At 45.7% G+C, this 18,810-nt stretch overlaps 1 protein-coding gene across 2 annotated transcripts; it reads right to left on the reverse strand.

Moving 5' to 3' along the window:
* Positions 1–3,252: 3,252 nt before the first annotated feature.
* Positions 3,253–18,513, reverse strand: VCP (valosin containing protein). Of its 2 annotated transcripts, none has more exons than XM_047065864.1 (17): positions 18,236–18,513; positions 14,575–14,686; positions 14,214–14,386; positions 12,556–12,698; positions 11,609–11,739; positions 10,954–11,085; positions 9,784–9,886; positions 8,991–9,124; positions 8,778–8,913; positions 8,109–8,221; positions 7,537–7,701; positions 7,295–7,417; positions 6,813–7,025; positions 6,315–6,623; positions 5,938–6,093; positions 4,073–4,227; positions 3,253–3,919 (listed from the first exon to the last, which is right to left on the reverse strand). In XM_047065864.1, exons 1-17 carry the CDS (start codon positions 18,250–18,252, stop codon positions 3,814–3,816), a joined length of 2,421 nt encoding a protein of 806 aa, XP_046921820.1. In that variant the 5' UTR covers positions 18,253–18,513; the 3' UTR covers positions 3,253–3,813. The 2 variants fall into 2 exon arrangements, with proteins under 2 accessions (XP_046921820.1, XP_046921825.1); XM_047065869.1 differs by lacking the exon at positions 18,236–18,513 and adding an exon at positions 14,861–15,341.
* Between the last annotated feature and the right edge of the window lie 297 nt (positions 18,514–18,810).

Here is an 18,810-nt window from a genome sequence, read left to right on the forward strand (position 1 = left end):
TATCTAGCACTGAAATCTGTCACTTCCCTATCTCAACTGCACAGAAAGCCCACATCTTTAAAATAAACTTAAGGCACCTGACTAGCTCAGTCAGTGGAGCATGCAACTCTTGATCTTGGGTTTGTAACTTCAAGCCCATGTTCAGTGTAGAAATTACTTAAAATTTTTTTTTAGTTTATTTATTTTGAGAAAACATGTGCACGAGCAGGGGAGGTGCAGAGAGAGGAAGAGAGAGAATCGCAAGCAGGCTCTGTGCTTGTCAGCTCAAGAATCCCACACGGGGCTCAATCTTGCAAAGCGCAAGATCATGACCTGTGCTGAAACCAAGAGTCGGACGCTCAACAGACTGAGAAACCAAGGTGTCTCAAAATTAAAATCTTCAAAAAAATAAACTTCACTCCTGGAATTTAAGATTCTTTATGAGGTGGCTGACCTCTCCAAATACACTCCCCTGCTAGTCAACTGATGCTTCTTAAGCATGCTCTGTACTTTCTAACTTCTGTGCTTTTTGCTCAGACTGCTCTCCCCTACTTCTCCACGTCAAGTCTCACACATTCCTTTAATGCCCAGCTCAGACTGCTTCCAGAGGCTTTTTTCCCCCTAACACCTCCAGAGCCTTCTGATTCTCCTGTCTTGGTATGGTTTCCCGTTCCTTGCAGCCCTGTAATTTGTACCTTTTTCACCACACCAATTCCCTGATAGTATGATAATCAAGCCCCTCAAAAAAAAAAGTTATGGTTCAGTGAGGTCAAATCCACATTTCCAATCTAGTGCTCTTTCCATTCTACAATATTCCCTCTACTCCATATATTTAGTTGAGAAAAACAGAAGGCACATGCTGTCCCTCTGCCTCCTGTCACTCTTTTGTTCCAAAGATTTAGCCCAAACCTGTCTACAGGGTCCAAGTCCAAAACTCACCACCTGCTGGCCAGGAGTGGAAATGAAGGTATTTTCTTTCTATCTCACTATTCTCCCAAAATAGTCTCAAAAACAATGCAATTTTTTAAAAAATTTCATTTTAAATAGGCTCCACATCCAACGTGGGACTGAAACTCACAACCCTGAGACCAAGAGTTATATGCTCCACCAACTGAGCCAGCCAGTACCCCAAAGACCATGCAATTCTAAATTTCTACTTGACACAGGGACATTTCATGAGTCTATGCACATCTGGGTAGTTTTATGAAAAATCAAAGTGCTATTTAAGTCTTTTTTAATTAAGTCTTCAGTAGGTTATATGGCTGGACAAGAGTAACAAACCACTTAACATGAGCCTCAGTTCAGTCTAATTAATGACTGGCAGGCCTGTGTTCCTCATGGGCATTATTGCATGACTAGAGCCTCTCACAGCAACTTGTAGATCAGTATGGATCCAAATATATCTTAAGATGTCAGGTTTATAATTCCATCTTTGCTTTTGCCCCTGTGATATACTGTTGATACTCTGTAATGTTTTATGCCATATTTTTAGTTAGAAATCCACCTTCAAGGGGCACCTGGCTGGCTCAGTCAGTTAAGTGTCCAACTCTTGATTTCAGCTCAGGTCACGATCTCATGGTTCTTGGGATCGAGCCCCATATCAGGGTCTGCGCTGACAGTGTGGAGCCTGCTTGGGATTCTCTTTCTCTCCCCCCACCCCCAACTCGCACTTTCTCTCTCAAAATAAATAAACATTTAAAAAAATCCATCTTCAAATTGTAGCATTTGCCCTATGGAAGAAATGATTAGCTACAGTAAAGTTACAAAATCCAATTTGTTTCTAGGAACACCGCAAGGGAAAAGATGGACTGCCTGTATGACCTGCCTCTTGGTCTAAGCATGCAGGCATCTGCAGGTGTGTAAGCTGACAGTCCCCCACCCTGCTTTCTACAGTTTACAAAGCACTGTTCATCACTTTATCAGAGGCTCCAAAAGAACTAAGTGCCCTGTTCAAAGCTACACGGCTATAAACACAAGTGCCAGAACTAGAACTAGGCCTCTCACTGCAAGTCTGCTCTTGCTTTTCCTGAAGAGTCTATAGTGCTGTCTTCTATAGACACGCTTTGTGTGACATGTAAAAACCAACCAATCATTCCAATACAAATTTCTCACATATCAACCAGTATCTCTACATATTTCGTAGGGTAATAGTACTTGCCTTCTATTCTGTTCCTATAGCTGGATGCAGAGGTACCAACCAAATGTCTCTCTCCCAAAAGATCTTATCTTTGACCCACAATGAGGTTAGGCTGCCAACCCACAGGGATGAGCCACATGGATGAGACAGAATGACAATGTTCAAAGTGGAAACAGGACTGAAGGCTAGCCATCAGGACACCTAAATGGTGGGAAAACCAGAAGAGGACCAAAGACAGGATGTGGTAGAGAAAGTGTCATGGAAAATAAGGGAAAGTCAACCCAAATCTCCAACATACAAAAATCTATTTCACAGCACATGAATTCAAAATGGTCCAGTTTCATCAGCCAATATAATGATCTCATGTCCTTGTAGATTATCTATCTTTATAACCCATACCTGAGACTGGTATAAGTACTAGGATGACCAATAAAATTTTGACTCGGGATTATCTTCTCTGCACCATACTCCTCTCTGGGTAAGGCATCACAGTATCACAGTACTGATCCCCAAAGCACTAAGTGATTATGTTGGTACCTGTTGAACAAAAAGGATATTCTATACTGGGAGGGGGACAAAACTATGCAAGCAATCATCTGAAAAACTGTGAGCAGGGGAGGATGTTAAGTTTAGAAAAAAAACACATCCAATACTAGAATTTTATATTAGAAAAAAACTATTTTTTTATAATACAAATTACATAAAGTGGACATAATTGTACGTGACCCTCAACCACAGCATGAATGTTTAGGATTTTTAGATGTTCAAAAGAACATCCACTGCAGACAGAAATTCTTTCTACAACCCTTAAGATTTTGGGAGGGCGTCCCAATTCAGTCCTTGGTCAGGAAAAGGGAGAGAGCTCTGCAGGCCTAGCCTTACCATCCACATCAAACACAGGTGGAGAATGCCATACTCTCCACAACTAGAGCTTCTTCAGGCTGCACACCCCTCCACGGCTATCCTATCCACTGATAATGCAGGCATGGGGCAAGGCAGCAGTTCATACCACTGTTAATCAGGAGGGGAAGAGGGTGCAATCTTACTTTCAGGATTTCACATTTGAAGAGTGCCTTGACAGTAAGGGGTAGCCCAAGGCCCTTCCCAGGAAAAGAAGCAGGCACAGGGGCCAGGACTCAGGCTCCATTTTGACCCAACGTTTATTGTCCTTTTACAACATGTCATTTTTGGTTTAGAAACTGCTTGTGATTAGTTTTCCAACATTAACTCAAAAGCATGTAAAATAAAATCAACCTACTCTATATAAACACCCAGCAACTGTGGCCCTTCATCCTCCTGCCCAGGTTGGGTAGAGGGAAGAAGGGAGGGCTTGAGTAGCACTGAGTGAAGTGCAGATGCTTTACTGTGGGGAGTGGCGGTGGTGCCTTGGTTCACACCCACACAGGTCTCCTGCACTGCCCCAAACTACAACAGAAATGGCGTAGGCCCAAGGCCCAATTCCCTGTTGGTAATTCACTCTCCGCCTCCCAAATGAAAATCGCTTTTATTTTATCGCTTTTGTTTTGTATTTTTTTGCAACAGAAACCCCCTGTCCAGAGTCTGACTGTAGCTGAACTGTTCAGACTGAGGAATGGAGCAGGCCATGGGCACACCCCTGGTCCCTCCTGGGCGAGCGCCCCCACCCTCAGGGAACAAGGTCCAGCCAGGCCAGCTCGCTGCATGCTGGCCACCACCACTTAGCCATACAGGTCATCATCATTGTCTTCTGTGTACACGCTGCCACCTGTGCCGCCTCCACTGCCCTGACTGGGGCCAGCTCCACCCTGGTTTCCTGAAGGGAATCTGTATGCACAAGAGCAGATCCAAAAAAGAGGGTTAGGACGGGGCCTGTGTGGGATTTTCACAATTAACCCTCCAGCCTCCTTAGGACTCCCACAACCTTGGTTGTACAGTTTCCTAAGACAACTTAAGTACTGCCCGCTGCAACATAATTACCTGAAGCTGCCAAAGCCCCGACTCTGCTGAAGGGTCTGAGCAAACATCTCATACTTCCGGATGTCATTGTCACTAACAGAACGGCGAGCAAAGCGCATGGCTTCCTCAAAGTGATCTCGGCGAATCTCAGGCACTGGATCATCTTCTTCTACCTCCTGCAGGGTTGGTAAACACAGACCACCAGAGCTCAAGTCCAGCCTGGATTCCTTCCCTGACCTTCCTGCCCCCCATTACTGTAGCAGTTTTTTGGTCTCCCTGTGTCTCTAATCCACCCTGAATAAGTTGCAAGGCCAATCTTCCTAAAACTGCATCAGTGCCCTGTTTAAAAACCTGTCAGTGCATTCTGGAAAAGGCAAAACTATATGAACAAAATCATCTGAGTGGTTGCCAGGGGCTTAGGGTGGAAAAAAGTGACTAAAACGTGACAGGAGGAAATTTCTGGGGTGACAGAAATTTATCCGAACAGTGGTAGTAGTTATAGAACTTAAAAATACATTTGTCAAGATGCACAGATACACTATACGTTAAAAGGGTGAATTTTACTATGTGTGAATTGCATCTCAATACACTTAAATTTTAAAAATTAACAGGGGTCCCTGGGTGGCTCAGTTGGTTAAGCATCCGACTCTTGATTTTGGCTCAGGTCATGATCTCACAGTTCACGAGTTTGAGCCCCATGTTGGGCTCTGCACTGACAGCACGGAGCCTGCTTGGGATTCTCTCTCTCCTTCTCTCTGCCCCTCCCCCACTTGCGTATTCAGACACTCTCTCTCTCTCTCAAAATAAATAAATTTTTAATAATAAATAAGCAATTTCTAACAACAACAACAAAACCCCTAAATTTTAAAAAGGTAAAAAAGTGCTTACCACATCCACATTATGCTTTACCTAGTGGCCTTACTTCCAGTAACATATGCCCTCTTAAATCTACCCGTTTTCCCCAATTCCTGCAATCCTATTTCTTGAGCCAGTTATTTGGGATACTTATTTCCTTAGCCTTTACACTCTCCCTTCATAAGCTGGCTCAAACCCTATCTCTTCCACTGAGAAGCCACTCCAATTGCTGTGATTTATGAGAGTGCTCCATAGCATTAACCATATCAATACATTCTAAGCTTTCATGGGAAGAAGAAGGGATGTCTCAGAACCCCTACAAAAGGTAAAGAAGCCTTTCATTCATGTATTTATTCATTCATTAAGTCTCTATCATGGTGCCAAGACAGAGTGGGAAATATGCAAGATAATATAGATTCCTTATCTTTACGAAGCTTACACACACAGAGACACACACCAAATTCTGCATTTAATTTCAGGAGATCCATGGACCACCAACGAAGGACAGGTCTATGGATCCCAGGTTCTAAATCCTGCTCTATTTGTTTATCTGCACAATCATATTTTGATTTCCTTCATAGAGCTTACCTCAAACAGAGTATATATAGACTACCTATATCTTTTCTGCCTTTATAATTCCAGACTGAAGAGATTAACCCTCAGTATTCATTCTTTTTGATGCCCTAACAGGGCATCTGTCAGATTATCTTTCCAAAACCTTACACTTTTTTTTTTTAACATTTATTTATTTTTGAGACACAGAGAGACAGAGAATGAACAGGGGAGGGGCAGAGAGAGAGGGAGACACAGAATCTGAAACAGGCTCCAGGCTCTGAGCTGTCAGCACAGAGCCCGACGCGGGGCTCGAACTCACGGACCGTGAGATCATGACCTGAGCCGAAGTCGGACATTTAACCAACCAAGCCACCCAGGCGCCCCTAAAACCTTACACTTTTAACTCTATAGAGCATGGTAGAGATTGTCCCTGGGTCCCCACAACAGGCACATATGGGGAAAAGTTGCAGACTCACCATGGCAGATGGGTTGGTCTGCCTCTCCCGTTCTCGCCTAATCTCACTCTCGATGGATTCACGGATGGCCAGCTTGCAAGCACGTTGGCAAATCTCTGTCAGGTCAGCTCCAGAGAAGCCATTAGTCATCTTAGCCAGAAACTCCAAATCTACATCCTAAAAGAAGCAATAGAACTATCTTAGCATTTAGCCTCTCCTCCCCTGTAACATACTCCAAGCACTCCTAATTTTAGTTTGTCCCACCTTTTGTCAAATCTTCCATTCTCCCTTTACTATGCTAACCCTAGAAATCCCCAATGGAATCTTTTGCAGGAACCAAACTCCATACTAGACTGAGCACTCATAAAAGTGCACATCACCAGTAGCGCTACACCTGCCTTGGCAACTGGGGACTTGCGCAGGTTGGCCTTGAGGATGGCAACACGGGACTTCTCATCAGGAAGTGGAATATAGATGAGCTGATCAAGACGGCCAGGTCGCAGAATAGCAGGATCAATGATGTCAGGCCTATTGGTAGCCCCAATAATAAACACATTCTTTTTTGTAGACATGCCATCCATTTCTGTCAGGATCTGGTTGATGACTCGGTCTGCAGCTCCACCACCATCTCCAATGTTACCACCACGGGCCTTGGCAATTGAATCCAGCTCATCAAAGAATAGTACGCAGGGGGCAGCTTGGCGGGCCTATGGGAGAGACAGATGAACTCAAGCATTAGCACAACTGGGTCTCTCAGACCTAAGAAGGAAAGGAAATTAAAGTGACCTTTACTGCCCCAGCTGAACTGCCAGAACAAGATGATTTCAGTTCTCCCAAAGAAATAGCTTCCTTACTGCCAAGCAAGTGAACAGAAAAATCAGCTGCTTGTAACTCACCTTGTCAAAGATTTCCCTGACATTGGCTTCAGACTCCCCAAACCACATGGTGAGCAGCTCAGGACCCTTGATGGAGATAAAGTTGGCCTGGCACTCATTAGCAATGGCTTTGGCCAGCAAGGTTTTCCCACAGCCAGGAGGTCCATAGAAGAGTACTCCCTTGGAGGGTGTCATGCCAAATTTGAGGAATTTGTCTGGGTGCTCCACAGGATACTAGGAAGAAAAGGAAAGAGGGTTCAGGATACCCACCCAGTTTAAAACAAACTTAATGAACAGTAGCATCCCTCCCAACCACCCCAACCACAACATGGTATAAGATCAGATTCTCTAGGAGCAGGCTCCTTAGTGTCTCCAAACTGAGAATAACAGATTCATGAATTACGCTCTCACAATTCCTGTAATAACCGCCAACACCCCAAGACCATCTAAGCTCAATTACGTTGTTCTGAGGCAGTAACTTACCCTGGACCAAGTTACCCTACCTGGACCAGCTCCTGAAGTTCACGTTTGACATCCTCCAGGCCCCCAATATCCTCCCAGGTTACCTGTGGTACCTCCACCACAGTTTCCCGCAGTGCTGATGGGTTGCTCTGGCTCAGGGCCCACTAAGAAGAAAAAGGAAAAAAAAAACAAAAAACAAAAAAAAAACAGCTGGGGATGAGACTTGCCAGGTGAGATCAAAATGTGCATGTGTGTGTACCTGAGATGGGGGTGCAATCCTTACCCGGAAGTCATCCATAGTAACTGCCAGAGAGTTCATGACTTCAGCATCAATGGTCTCATCCTCTAGGTCAATGAGGTCCATTTTCTTGCGGATAGCCTGAAGAGCAGCCTCAGAGCACAAGGCTGCTAAGTCAGCGCCCACATGCCCGTGGGTCTCATTGGCTACCTGCAGAGAGAAGAGCTACTTACTACTCTGTGTCTAAGACCTAGATGCCTTAGGAGGCTCAGAGACAACAAAATCTTGGCCCCTTACCCTGACTCCTATCTGTGGGTCTTCCCATTTCCCTGAACACATACCAGCAGTTCTTTCACTGGCTGGGTTTTAAGTAGTCAAGCCTGGACGTGGGGCCTAGAAATAAAGCCGACCCCAAAGTTCCAGTTTACTCTAATGTGGTGTCAACAGAGAACACACCAACTCCAGTTTCCTGAATTCAATCTCAAATCACTTCCTTTCCCCCACCCAGGAATCAAAATTAGTCTCTTTACATCTTGAGCTTGTGTCCTTACCCAGTTCCCTTCAACTGTCTAGAAACAGACATCCTAATTCTGGGCCACCCCTCATTATCACTCCACCTGTTCCAGGTCCACATCGTCTGCCAATTTCATGTTCTTGGTATGGATCTGAAGAATTTCCAAGCGTCCTGTAGCATCAGGGATTCCAATATCTACCTCCCTGTCAAAGCGACCTGCAGGACAGTGTATGAACACAGACAGGGCTCATTTCTGTTCCAGAGAGAGAAAGGAACAGGTCTAAGGTGACCACCATCCCTGTTTGCCTAGGACTGTCCTGGTGTTAGCACTGAAAGTTACATGTCCTGGGAAACCCCTCAGTCTCAGGCAAACCAGGATGGTTGGTCACCCTAGACAGGACATGGGATAAGGGAAAGGACCCTGCGACCTATCACTTCCAAGGAGCTTCAAGAAATCCTCAGCATTTGGGGCACCTGCGTGGCTCAGTCAGTTCAGCATCCAACTTTGGCTCAGGTCATGATCTCACCGTTCGTGAGTTTGAGCCCCACATCGGGCTTGCTGCTGTCAATGCAGAGCCCACTTTGGATCCTCTGTCCCCCTCTTCCTGCCCCTCCCCCACTCACGTTCTATCAGAAATAAAAAAAAAAAAAAAGGAATCCTCTGGATTAGGTGACTTAAGATGAAGGACAGACATGGAATCAAAAAGATTAAGTTCAGCAGAGCTATAATCTATGAGGAAGAACAGGGTTGAAAAAAATTTGGGGTCCTTACCAAATCGTCGAAGGGCTGGGTCAATGCTATTGGGTCTGTTGGTTGCTGCCATGACGATCACATGTGCTCTCTGCTTTAGGCCATCCATGAGAGTCAACAACTGTGATACAATACGCCGCTCCACCTCCCCATGGGTCTGTCAGGACAGGATGTCTGGTCAGAAGTGAAGCGAGGACCTTTCAACCCCCATTATCCCCTTGGGTAGGTTCCTACTTTCTCTCTTTTGGGAGCAATGGCATCTAGCTCATCAATGAAGATGATGGCGGGAGCATTCTTCTCAGCCTCCTCAAAGGCTTTACGAAGGTTGCTCTCAGACTCACCAGCCAACTTGCTCATGATCTCGGGACCTGAAAGGATACGGAATAGAACCAATGACAAATCTACAGCCTTCCTCAATCCCAAAAGAAATCAGACCTCTTATCTGCCCAGCCCAGAAACAAATGCTGTACAAAAATGTGGTAACCTCTGCCTACTTTCTCATAGACTCTACCAGACCCTACCCCAGGATAGCCAGCAGATTAGGCTAGAGAGAAGCCAAGGACTCAGCTCAGCAAGGAATCAGCCAAGCTCAGGACTATCACATTCAAGCTCTAAGTGTCAAGATGACAGCACATGTTCTCAGACCTCTGGCCAGAGCAGGAGAAGCAGCACACCAGTTGGATTTCTATCATTCTCAAAGAGCCAGTTGCTCTCAGCCAATATTCCCCTAAACCTTTTCAAATAAATTAGCAGACAAAAATTTTAACTTGCTCCCCCTAAATATTTTCAGCCTTTCCACAATCTTTCTCAAGGGTGGGGGAAGGATACAGCAGGGGGCACCAGAGTGCAATACCTTCCCCTTATTGCTTCTTTATCTGTAATGTACCCCAGCAGAAGAAAGATGATGAAATATACACGAGTGCACATGTATAAATAAACGTGTCCATGAGTTCTCCAGCTCATAAGACTGATCATGCTCAGCTCAGAATAAGGTCCAGCCAAACACAAGGTGAACCAAGTCTCCTACCATTGATCAAGAAGAAGAAGGCTCCAGTCTCATTTGCCACAGCTCTGGCAATTAGGGTCTTCCCAGTCCCAGGAGGTCCATAGAGCAGGATTCCCCGAGGAGGCTGGGGACCAGTACAGAGAGTATGGTTAGGTTCAGACTCCCACCTTCTCCCAACCCCAACCACTCTAAAATGGTTTGACTATGGCTCTATCTAGAGACAGTGAGAATCAGAGCTCAACCCCAATATCAGTAAGGAGCCCTCAGCATTAGCTGCTTGAAAAACAGTTTACTTCAGACCATACTCCCTCCTCTCATTAGGAGAGAAAATATGCTTAGAAAGCTGACACTTATGATTCCAAGTTACATAAGAGACTAAGAGCAGGAGCAGAGAAACCTTCCTAAGAAATTAGTGTGGCTAAGTCTGAAGATCCTGGGACTAGGAAACAGTAAGAGGTCTTTAAGCCAAAAGGGCTTGACTTTGGACAGGCAAGGGCCAGGACTAGCTTAGCCATCTAAGAAAGAGTTATTACCAGAGGCTCACTCACTCTAGTAATCACAACCCTCCAGGATTTATTATCATATTGGAATGCTTTTCCTTACCACCAACCACAAGTTTTCCTCTTTGAAGCTGTCTTTTCTGTGGCCTCATCCACAGGTTGCACATGGGAAATGCCCACACAGAAGATAAAATTATTGGCATGGTACATAATAGAGAAAGGGATAATTCCATCTTCAGTGTGCTCCAGGATATGGAAATGGTTAGGAAGTTACATTGAGATCTGCAGTTCTCAAATGTTTTGGACTCAGTACCCTTCACAATGCAAATTTCCTTAAATTTCTACTTCTATTGGATAGCACTGTTATAGACAGTGGCAAACTATGTTAGTTGGCAGACTATGAAGATTTGTTTTTATAGGGTCCATGACATAAAAATGGTTTTTACATCTTTAAAGGGCTGTGAGGACAAAGAAAAAAAAGATATGCAACGAAAAACTCAATTGACCTGGTCTGTTCTAGACCATTAGTAGCTTAATAAATTTACAGTTCTCTTCACACAAAGAATATATTACTCCCCCTCTAATCCAAGGGAATAGTGAAAAATACGTGTGAAAAAAGGTTCTGTGATTAGACACCGAGCCTTCATTGATCACAGCCTAGATTATGTTCCACTGGGCCCAGGATGCTCACCTTAACACCAATTGCCTTAAAAAGGGCAGGATGTCTCAGGGGTAGCTCCACCATCTCCTTTATCTGAGCTAGCTGTTTCCTGCAGCCACCAATGTCATCATAGCCTACTTCATTCAAGGACTCTTCCTCATCCTGAATGTTGAGGAGACAAAGGAAAAAAGAAGGCAGCAATATTAAATATCAGCAAAGTTGAGTTTCTCCAAATCCTTCTATAATCTGCTGTAGAGAAATCTGTTATATGAGAAGATTCCCCTCTGAGGGGATGCTGCCCCAAAGAATCACTCTAAAAATCCCAAAGCAAAGATTTCTAGCATAGCTTTACCCTTTCAGACTGCCCTTAGTATTACTAGGAAGGACTGCCCTAAGACCTAAAGCTGGAAACTCTGGGAAACAGGTGAAAGTCTAGATGCCATCATCAATTGTCACTTCTACAAAAATTATTATGACTTAGATCCTCTAGGTTCAATCTAGATTTTAAAAACCACTGGTTATCACTTATTTCTAAGTAACACGTAGGTCCGGAAATGAATAGTTGGGAGATTTCCCACCTCTGGAAAGAAGCTTGGTCCCAAACACTACAGTTTTAGTAGTCACCATATGACTGCCCCACTTCATAATCATGAAACTGGGTACTGGGATGAAGGAGAGAACTCACCTCTCGTTTGATAGGCTCCCCTTCACAGTGGATCACTGTGTCTGGAGCAACAATGCAGTAAGGGCTGGGATCTGTCTCCACTACTTTGAACTCTACAGCACGCATTCCACCCCGGACAAGGAAAATATCTCCTGTGATCAATTAACACAAGTGCAGTCAGAGATGTCAAATACCAAACCAAGTGAGAATTCCTCATCAGAACCTGGGGTCTAAAATGCCACGTTCACTAGACATTGCCATTTTTCCCTTCCCACCTCCATCTTATTAAGCATCAGGTAAGAAGAGAAAACTAAACTGTGAAGAGTCCCTCTGTCATTCAAGAGGGCACTGAACAAAACCTTATGGGATTTTGGCACATCATGTTTTGGCCTTTGTCCAGAAGCCAATAAAGATTTTGACTTCTGGGCTATATATAACCCAAGCTTTCTCAACAACCACCAATGGTCAGGCTGTGCTAAATATTAAAATACACTTTGGACTTGACACAGTCAAAAGGACCCAAGTTCTCCTTTAGAGACAAAAGAGAAAAGGGACACCTGGGTGGCTCAGGCAGTTAAGCATCAACTTCAGCTCAGGTCATGATCTTGTGGTTCATGGGTTCAAGCCCCACATCGGGCTCTGTGCTGACAGCTCAGAGCCTGCAGCCTGCTTCAGATTCTGTGTCTCTCTCTCTGCACCTCCCCAACTCACGCTCTCTCTCTCTCTCTCTCAAAAATAAACAAACATTAAAAAAAAAAAAAAGCGTACTCCACTGAAGCAGGAACTGGGAGTAGGGAAACAGGAAAATGGGAGGGAGGAAGAGGGAAGGAGAGAGTACACATGAACATGTGTACAGAATGTGTGTGTCAGCACATATATGAGAATGAGATAAAGACATTCCAAGGTTTACCCCCAGGTATCCCTACAAATAACCATGCTTAAGCTCAGTCCCTAGAATTCTCTCTCACCTTTCCGGATGGGTCGATAAGCTTCCAGGAAGTATGGCTTAAGGTAGACCTCGAAGAGATTGCCAGTGATGCCTTCCACTGTGTCATCAATGGGTAGCACATGGATACGTTTGCCGTACTTCACATCAGGGCACGGCTGGATGCTGAGGATGACAAGCAGACTCCATGTTACCAACCACACTGCAGCCCCAAGCACTGGGCGTCTGAAAGGGCCTGGCACAGAGAGCTGATGGCGAGCGAAAGAGAAAAGGCAGGTATGGCTTTAGCTGAAGAGAGGCAGGAACACAGAGTGGGAGTGAGGACAAAGGAGCAGCCAAGCAGAACTAAGACAAATCATATTCAGGTGGAGTAGCAGCTATAGCCATTAGAAGCTACTGGGAGGGGTGCCTGGCTGGCTCAGTCAGTAGAGCATGTGACTCTTCATCGTGGGGTCATGAGTTTGAGCCCTATGTTGGGTATAGAGATTACTTAAATAAAAACAAAAAACAAAAAAACATAAGCTACTGGGGTTGCTCACTCCCAATCAGTGAGCCAAAAGAAAGATCCATACATCTAAAGCTCCCAAAATGAGGAAGCAGTAAGGAGATATCAGTGAGATATCTTCAGAAAGATATCCAAAGATGACCCATTCTGGCTAATATCAGTAACCCAATATTATAAAGGGAGGCCTCAGTCAGACAAGTGTCAGGATCAGAGAAACAGAATTGAAAACAATCATCTCAACCAGGTGGTCAGAGCATCTTGAGAAAGTGACTAAGCACCTCCATGAAGGCGGCTACATGAAACCTAGAATCCATGAAAAATGGAAATCTGAGATGCTCCTGGCCAGGCGACAGGTGGTTGGAGAGCAGTGGCCAGTAATGACTCCAAGATAGGGAATTCTCTTGCCTAAAGTTAAGTCCAGAATCACTCAGATTGAAGTTATTCAGGATCTGGCTCAAACTATGCCTCTCTCCTAGATTAACTTGGATCCTTTAAAAAATAATAATAATAAAAAAAAAATCTACTTGGAGGGGTGCCTGGGTGGCTAAGTCAGTTAAGGGTCCAACTCTTGATTTCGGCTTAGGCCATGATCTCATGCTTAGTGACATCAAGCCCCATGTTGGGCTCTGTACTGCCTGCTTGGGATTCTCTCTCCCTCTCTTTCTGCCCCTCCCCTATTTGTGTAAACACATGCCCTTGCTTGTATGTCCACGTGCGTGCGCTCTCTCATCCTCTCTCTAAAAATAAACATTAAAAACAAAACAAAACAAAAAACCTACTTGGAGTCCACCTTCTGTGCCCACACTCCCACCTCACTCCAGCCCCAACACAAGCCATTATTCCAACACAACAGTGAGATCATTTGGTAGACAAACACCCTCAAATGGCATCCTAAACCAAGATCCAACATGTGATAAATTATACCTCTGGCTAAATAAATAAATAAATAAATAAATGCATCATGAAAGTCATAGAAATGCCAAGGTAATGCAGAGGTAAATTCTGAAGTCCCAAGGAGGCATAATCAAAACCGAAACACAACCCTATTATGTTGTCTTCCCGTGGCTAGGAGGCTTCTACTAATGGCAGCTGCCAAGGCCTTTGTTAGGGTCCTGCCTATAATTCAGGCTGTCTCTGGCCTCCCATCCCTGAGGGGCTAAGAACCCCACACACACCTGATGACATCCCCTAGATGTACACGAAGGTTATTCCGAACAACTCTATTCATTCGAATCTTCTCATCGGAACATGTGTCATCAGAAAGCACAATGCACACAGCTTCCCGCCTCTTCTTTCCTTTCAGCAACACTGTGTCACCTCGGAACAACTGCAGCTCATCCATCTTGGGCTGAGGAAAGAAGGTTAAGGCCTTTGGGTCACTGGGCCACGGGGTAAGCAGCAGCCCTGGAGGCTGGAATTCCCAGTAAGCCCCATTCTATCTGTGGTCACTGCAAAAAAAAAAATGAGGAAAGAAACCTGGGAAAAGCCCTCCAGTGAAGTGCATTAAAGAAAGACTGGACCTTGGACCCAACTTACCTGGGACAAGGACACCACACTGTTGTCCTCATTGATGGCTTCATCGACAATTAACCGATTGGGACGGTTCTTCTGTTTAAGAATGGCTGTTGATAAGTCATCACCTTTTGAACTAGAAAGAAAATGAAGTTAGTCCCAATACATAATAACAGCCCCAAGGGCCGCACCAGTCTCTCAAACTCACACTTAGGAAAGAAATAGTGGATAAATGAAGCTGTCCCTACACCAGAGAGGTCAGATAAAGGATACTGAGCCAAGGTCATGAAGAATAACATTTAGCACATACAATTCCCATTCCAGCAGCTCCTGGTATTCTGAGCACTGGTATCCTAGATGTCAAGGCCCCAAGTGATCTTCCCTCAGACTCAGGAAACTATGGCTTGAGAAGACTAAACAGAAGTAGAGGTTGAATAACAATTAGAGAAATGACAATAATCTTAATATGGAATAGCAATTAAGATAAGGGGCTCTGTTATCAGACCCACTGGGTCTGAATCCCAACCCTGCCACTGCTTAATTGTGAATTTGGGCAAGTTACTCAACCTCTCTGGATGTTGATGTCCTCACATGTAAAGAGCAAATACTGTAGTACCTATCTTAGAGAATTACTGTCTTAAGTGAGATAATGAATGCAAAATGTTCAATACAATGCCTGGTACATGGTTTTAATGGTCACAATGATTAGCGCTGCAGAACAAAGCATAAGCTCTTTCTTTGCTAACCTTCTTGGAGAATGAAGTGAGCAAGACAACTTCCTGTAGGGCTCAGGAAGGCCCCAAGTCCCACCAAGCAAGCCTGGGGACAATGAAGCACAATCATTAGCACTACCATCTTTACTGGCCAAACCTGCTGAACACTAGTGCGTTCTGTGTACCACAGAAATGTCAAGCATAAAGACCATGATATGTGGGAAAAACAAAACGAAACTAAACTAATGGATCTGGAACCTTCAAAAAGAGGCTCAAGCTCAAAAGGAGCTTTATAAAGCTCTTCAAAGACACACAATTCCACAATGTTGGTTCAAAAAATCAAAACCAAGAAATGCCGAGACAAGGAGCAAATCCAAATCCCTCACCCAAACTAAGGTTGCCCAAGTCTAAACTCAGTTTAAACCGTCTAAATAGTTTCTATCATTTCCTTGAAGATCATTCATCTGACACCAACTTCTTACCTAGCTCACCTCCAGCCATCACTAACTAGACTCAGTGGGCTCTCCATTTGAAGAGCTACCTCCTTTTACTGAGGCTCAGGAAAATCTGAACATTAACCAATATAGGGAGGCCAGACAATGGAGAAAGTGAAGAAATAAAATGGAATCTCTTCCACGAATCATTCCTTCACTCAACAAATTAGCAAGTATACATTTGAGGCCCGGCACTGTCCTATGATCTAAAGATATATCAATCAACAAAACAGTATTCCTGTTTATACTGGATATACATTCACAATGCAAGAAAAAAAAAAAAAAGATGCCTATGCTCCAGAATAACAGCTAAGGGCTTATGGGGCTTTTACATCTTTGGGTCCTGACACACCCAAAAGAAATACAAATCCCATTCATGAAACAAAGCTGTAGGCTTTCTGCTGATCCTCTCACATAGGCTGCATATTTAATCATTGCCTTAAAACTAGTTTCCAAGAGGGGAGCCTGGGTGGCTCAGTTGATTAAGCGGCAGACTTTGGCCCAAGTCATGATCTCACTGTTCGTGAATTCCAGCCCCGCGTCGGGCTCTGTGCTGACAGCTCAGAGCCTGCTTCAGATTCTGTGTCTCCTTCTCTCTCTGCCCCTTTCCTGCTCACATTCTGTATCTCTCTGTCTCAAAAATAAACGTTAAAAACAAAACTAGTTCCCAAGAGTGGAGTTTCCTCAGCTTAAACTTGCCTCCCCAACATAAAAGTGTAGCACTCTGGGCATAATGCTGCAGAGCAGGCAGACTCTTCCAGTGCTTATCAACACCCTAGAGAACAAGCATGATCAATGTGGCAGCTGAAGGCAATTAAAACCCATCAATTTTCCCTCTCTCCTACCCATCAAAATGTCTTCCAAGGACTGGCCACCCTCCTGTTTGATCTATAAGACTGGGGCTAGAGAAAAATAAAGTGCCAAATGCCTCTAATCAGCAGTTACCCCAAAGCTGCATTCTAGGAAAACTGCCTATCTGCCTACCATTTCTAACTCTAGCGATGGAGATGGGTAGTATGCTCTTCCTTTAAGGTAAATTTACTTCCACATCTATCTACTGAGATCAAAGGATGTAACTTTTAAAAGAGATCTTCAGCCTGATCTTGAGCCAACAGCAGTCCTGGAGGTTCTTTGAGGACATCCCCCATTGTCTCCTGCATGAGTCAGGCCCTTTCCAGAACTCCAGTGGGCCACAGGGGACTTGGAGGGAGTTCAGGTAAGAGTCATTAAGATGACCTAGAGGTTAGAAACCATCTATGATGCCAGGTTCCAAGAATTTTGAATTTTTATTTTTAGTCTTGAAAACAAATGACTGAATAACCTAAGAAAATCAGTACCAGTAAGTAGCAGTCCTTTTAAAAAATAATACTTCATCTCCATTTAGAAACTTGGGAAAAAAGGAGCACACCTCAAAAAACTAAATTTTCTTCAAGTCAGGAAAGTGATTTGCATAGAAGAGTTTCCACAGGATGGCTCTTTTTTTTCTTCAGTATCTAAAGCTCTTGATTCTAAATTTAACGGGCAGAGATGGTCGGGTTTTATCTGATGCTTTCCTGAGGGGTGGAGAGCCCAAGGTTTCTAAACCCAGCCGTTTGGTGAAAGGAGCCGTGTGTGTTCAAAGAGCTAGTTTAACTCTAGCCTTCACACCACAAAGGCTGAAATCGAGGAAGGCCCACAAATTACCAACTGAGATTCTAACTTTTGCAAAAGCCCAAAACAGTAGAGAAAAGAAAAGTTCTTTCCCCGGCACCCGTTTCATAACATCAAGAAAAACTGACTAAAGCTTTCTCATGTGAATAGTAACAAGCCTAGTATGAAAGCCAGAAAAAAAAACGCAGGGCCTGCCCTCTCCCGAACATCCCTTCACTACTCAGGTCGAGAGGATGTGAAACCAAGGGCCAGGCCGACCCTGCTCCAAAAGGGCGGCGGTGAGCTTCCCTGAGCTCTCCAAGCCTTCCCAGCTCCGGCCTCCGCCTCGGTCTCCAGCCTTCTAAGGCCTTCACGTGGCCCAAAGTCCACGCCCACCGGGCCCAGTTAGGGCGTCAGGCCCATGGGGCCTGCCTGGTCTCTCCGGGGACCAAAGGCCTTCAGCATACGGTAGACCTGATCGCAGGTGGGCTCCCCAAGGCCCCGGGGCTCCGCGCCGGCAATGTGGGTCCGCAGACCTCACAAGAACCGGACAGCGGTTCCCAGGGAGCCAATCAGGCCGGCCGGGCCTGCATGACACAGCACGATCTGGCCCAGGCCCCGACCCAGGCCCAACACAAGCCCGGCCTAGGGGGCGCGCGGCTGCGCTGCCAGGCCCAGCCCGGACCGCTGCCCCTCATTCGCCTCCTTCCTCTCCTTCCCTCTCTCCTTCCTTCCCAGTCTCCACCTCTTAGACGCGCCCACGGCCAGGCCTGGCTGGGCCTACCCAGCGCGGCGAGTCCCCAGGTGCGCGCACCCGCAGCGGGCGGGCGGGCGCGCGCACACACTCACTCAGCTCCAGAGGCCATGGCGCGCGCCTCTCCCGGTCGGCGGCTGTGGCGGCCCGAGGGTAACGGCTACGAAGGGTGGCAGGCGACCGACTGGGCCGGGGCTCGGCTCTCCCGGGCGGGGATCGAGCAGCGGCGACAAACCCGCAGGCGGCCTCCTTTTCGCTTCCTCCTAGTGGCACCGGGGCGGTGGGCGGACGGTATACACTGGCTCTGATTCCGCGAGGGGGCAGCGGTAGCGACGACTCAAACGACGGCTGCAGACGCTGCGCTGAGACTGAGCCGAGAAGAGCCGAATCATCGGAAGGAGAGGTGCTCTCACCTCAGCCAATCAGCGCCTGCCCTGGGGACTCCCGCCCGCCCCTACGCGCCTCTCCCCAGCAACCCACGGACCAGAGCCAATCAGGAAATTTGCCTGCGGCCTGGCTCCCGCCTCAGGGATGCAACACGCCTAGTAACGCCACGTCAATTGGCCGCTGCGGTACGCTTCCTCGACGGATTGGAACTCGCGACCAATCAACGAAAAGGACGGAGCCAGATCGACTGGAGAAAGAAGAGCCTTTAATCCCTGGGAGGCGG

This window comes from Lynx rufus, unplaced genomic scaffold, assembly GCF_022079265.1.
Source record: "Lynx rufus isolate CCGP_SWC_20201006 ecotype Redwood Valley unplaced genomic scaffold, mLynRuf1.p SCAF_10, whole genome shotgun sequence".
NCBI lineage: Eukaryota > Metazoa > Chordata > Mammalia > Carnivora > Felidae > Lynx > Lynx rufus.

Coding starts and splice junctions, on each gene's coding strand:
- VCP (XM_047065864.1), bottom strand. Junction 11,086..11,608: donor GGGAGCCTATCAAACGAGAG/GTGAGTTCTCTC, acceptor CTCAACATTCAG/GATGAGGAAGAGTCCTTGAA. Junction 6,094..6,314: donor GCAAGTCCCCAGTTGCCAAG/GCAGGTGTAGCG, acceptor TGCTTCTTTTAG/GATGTAGATTTGGAGTTTCT.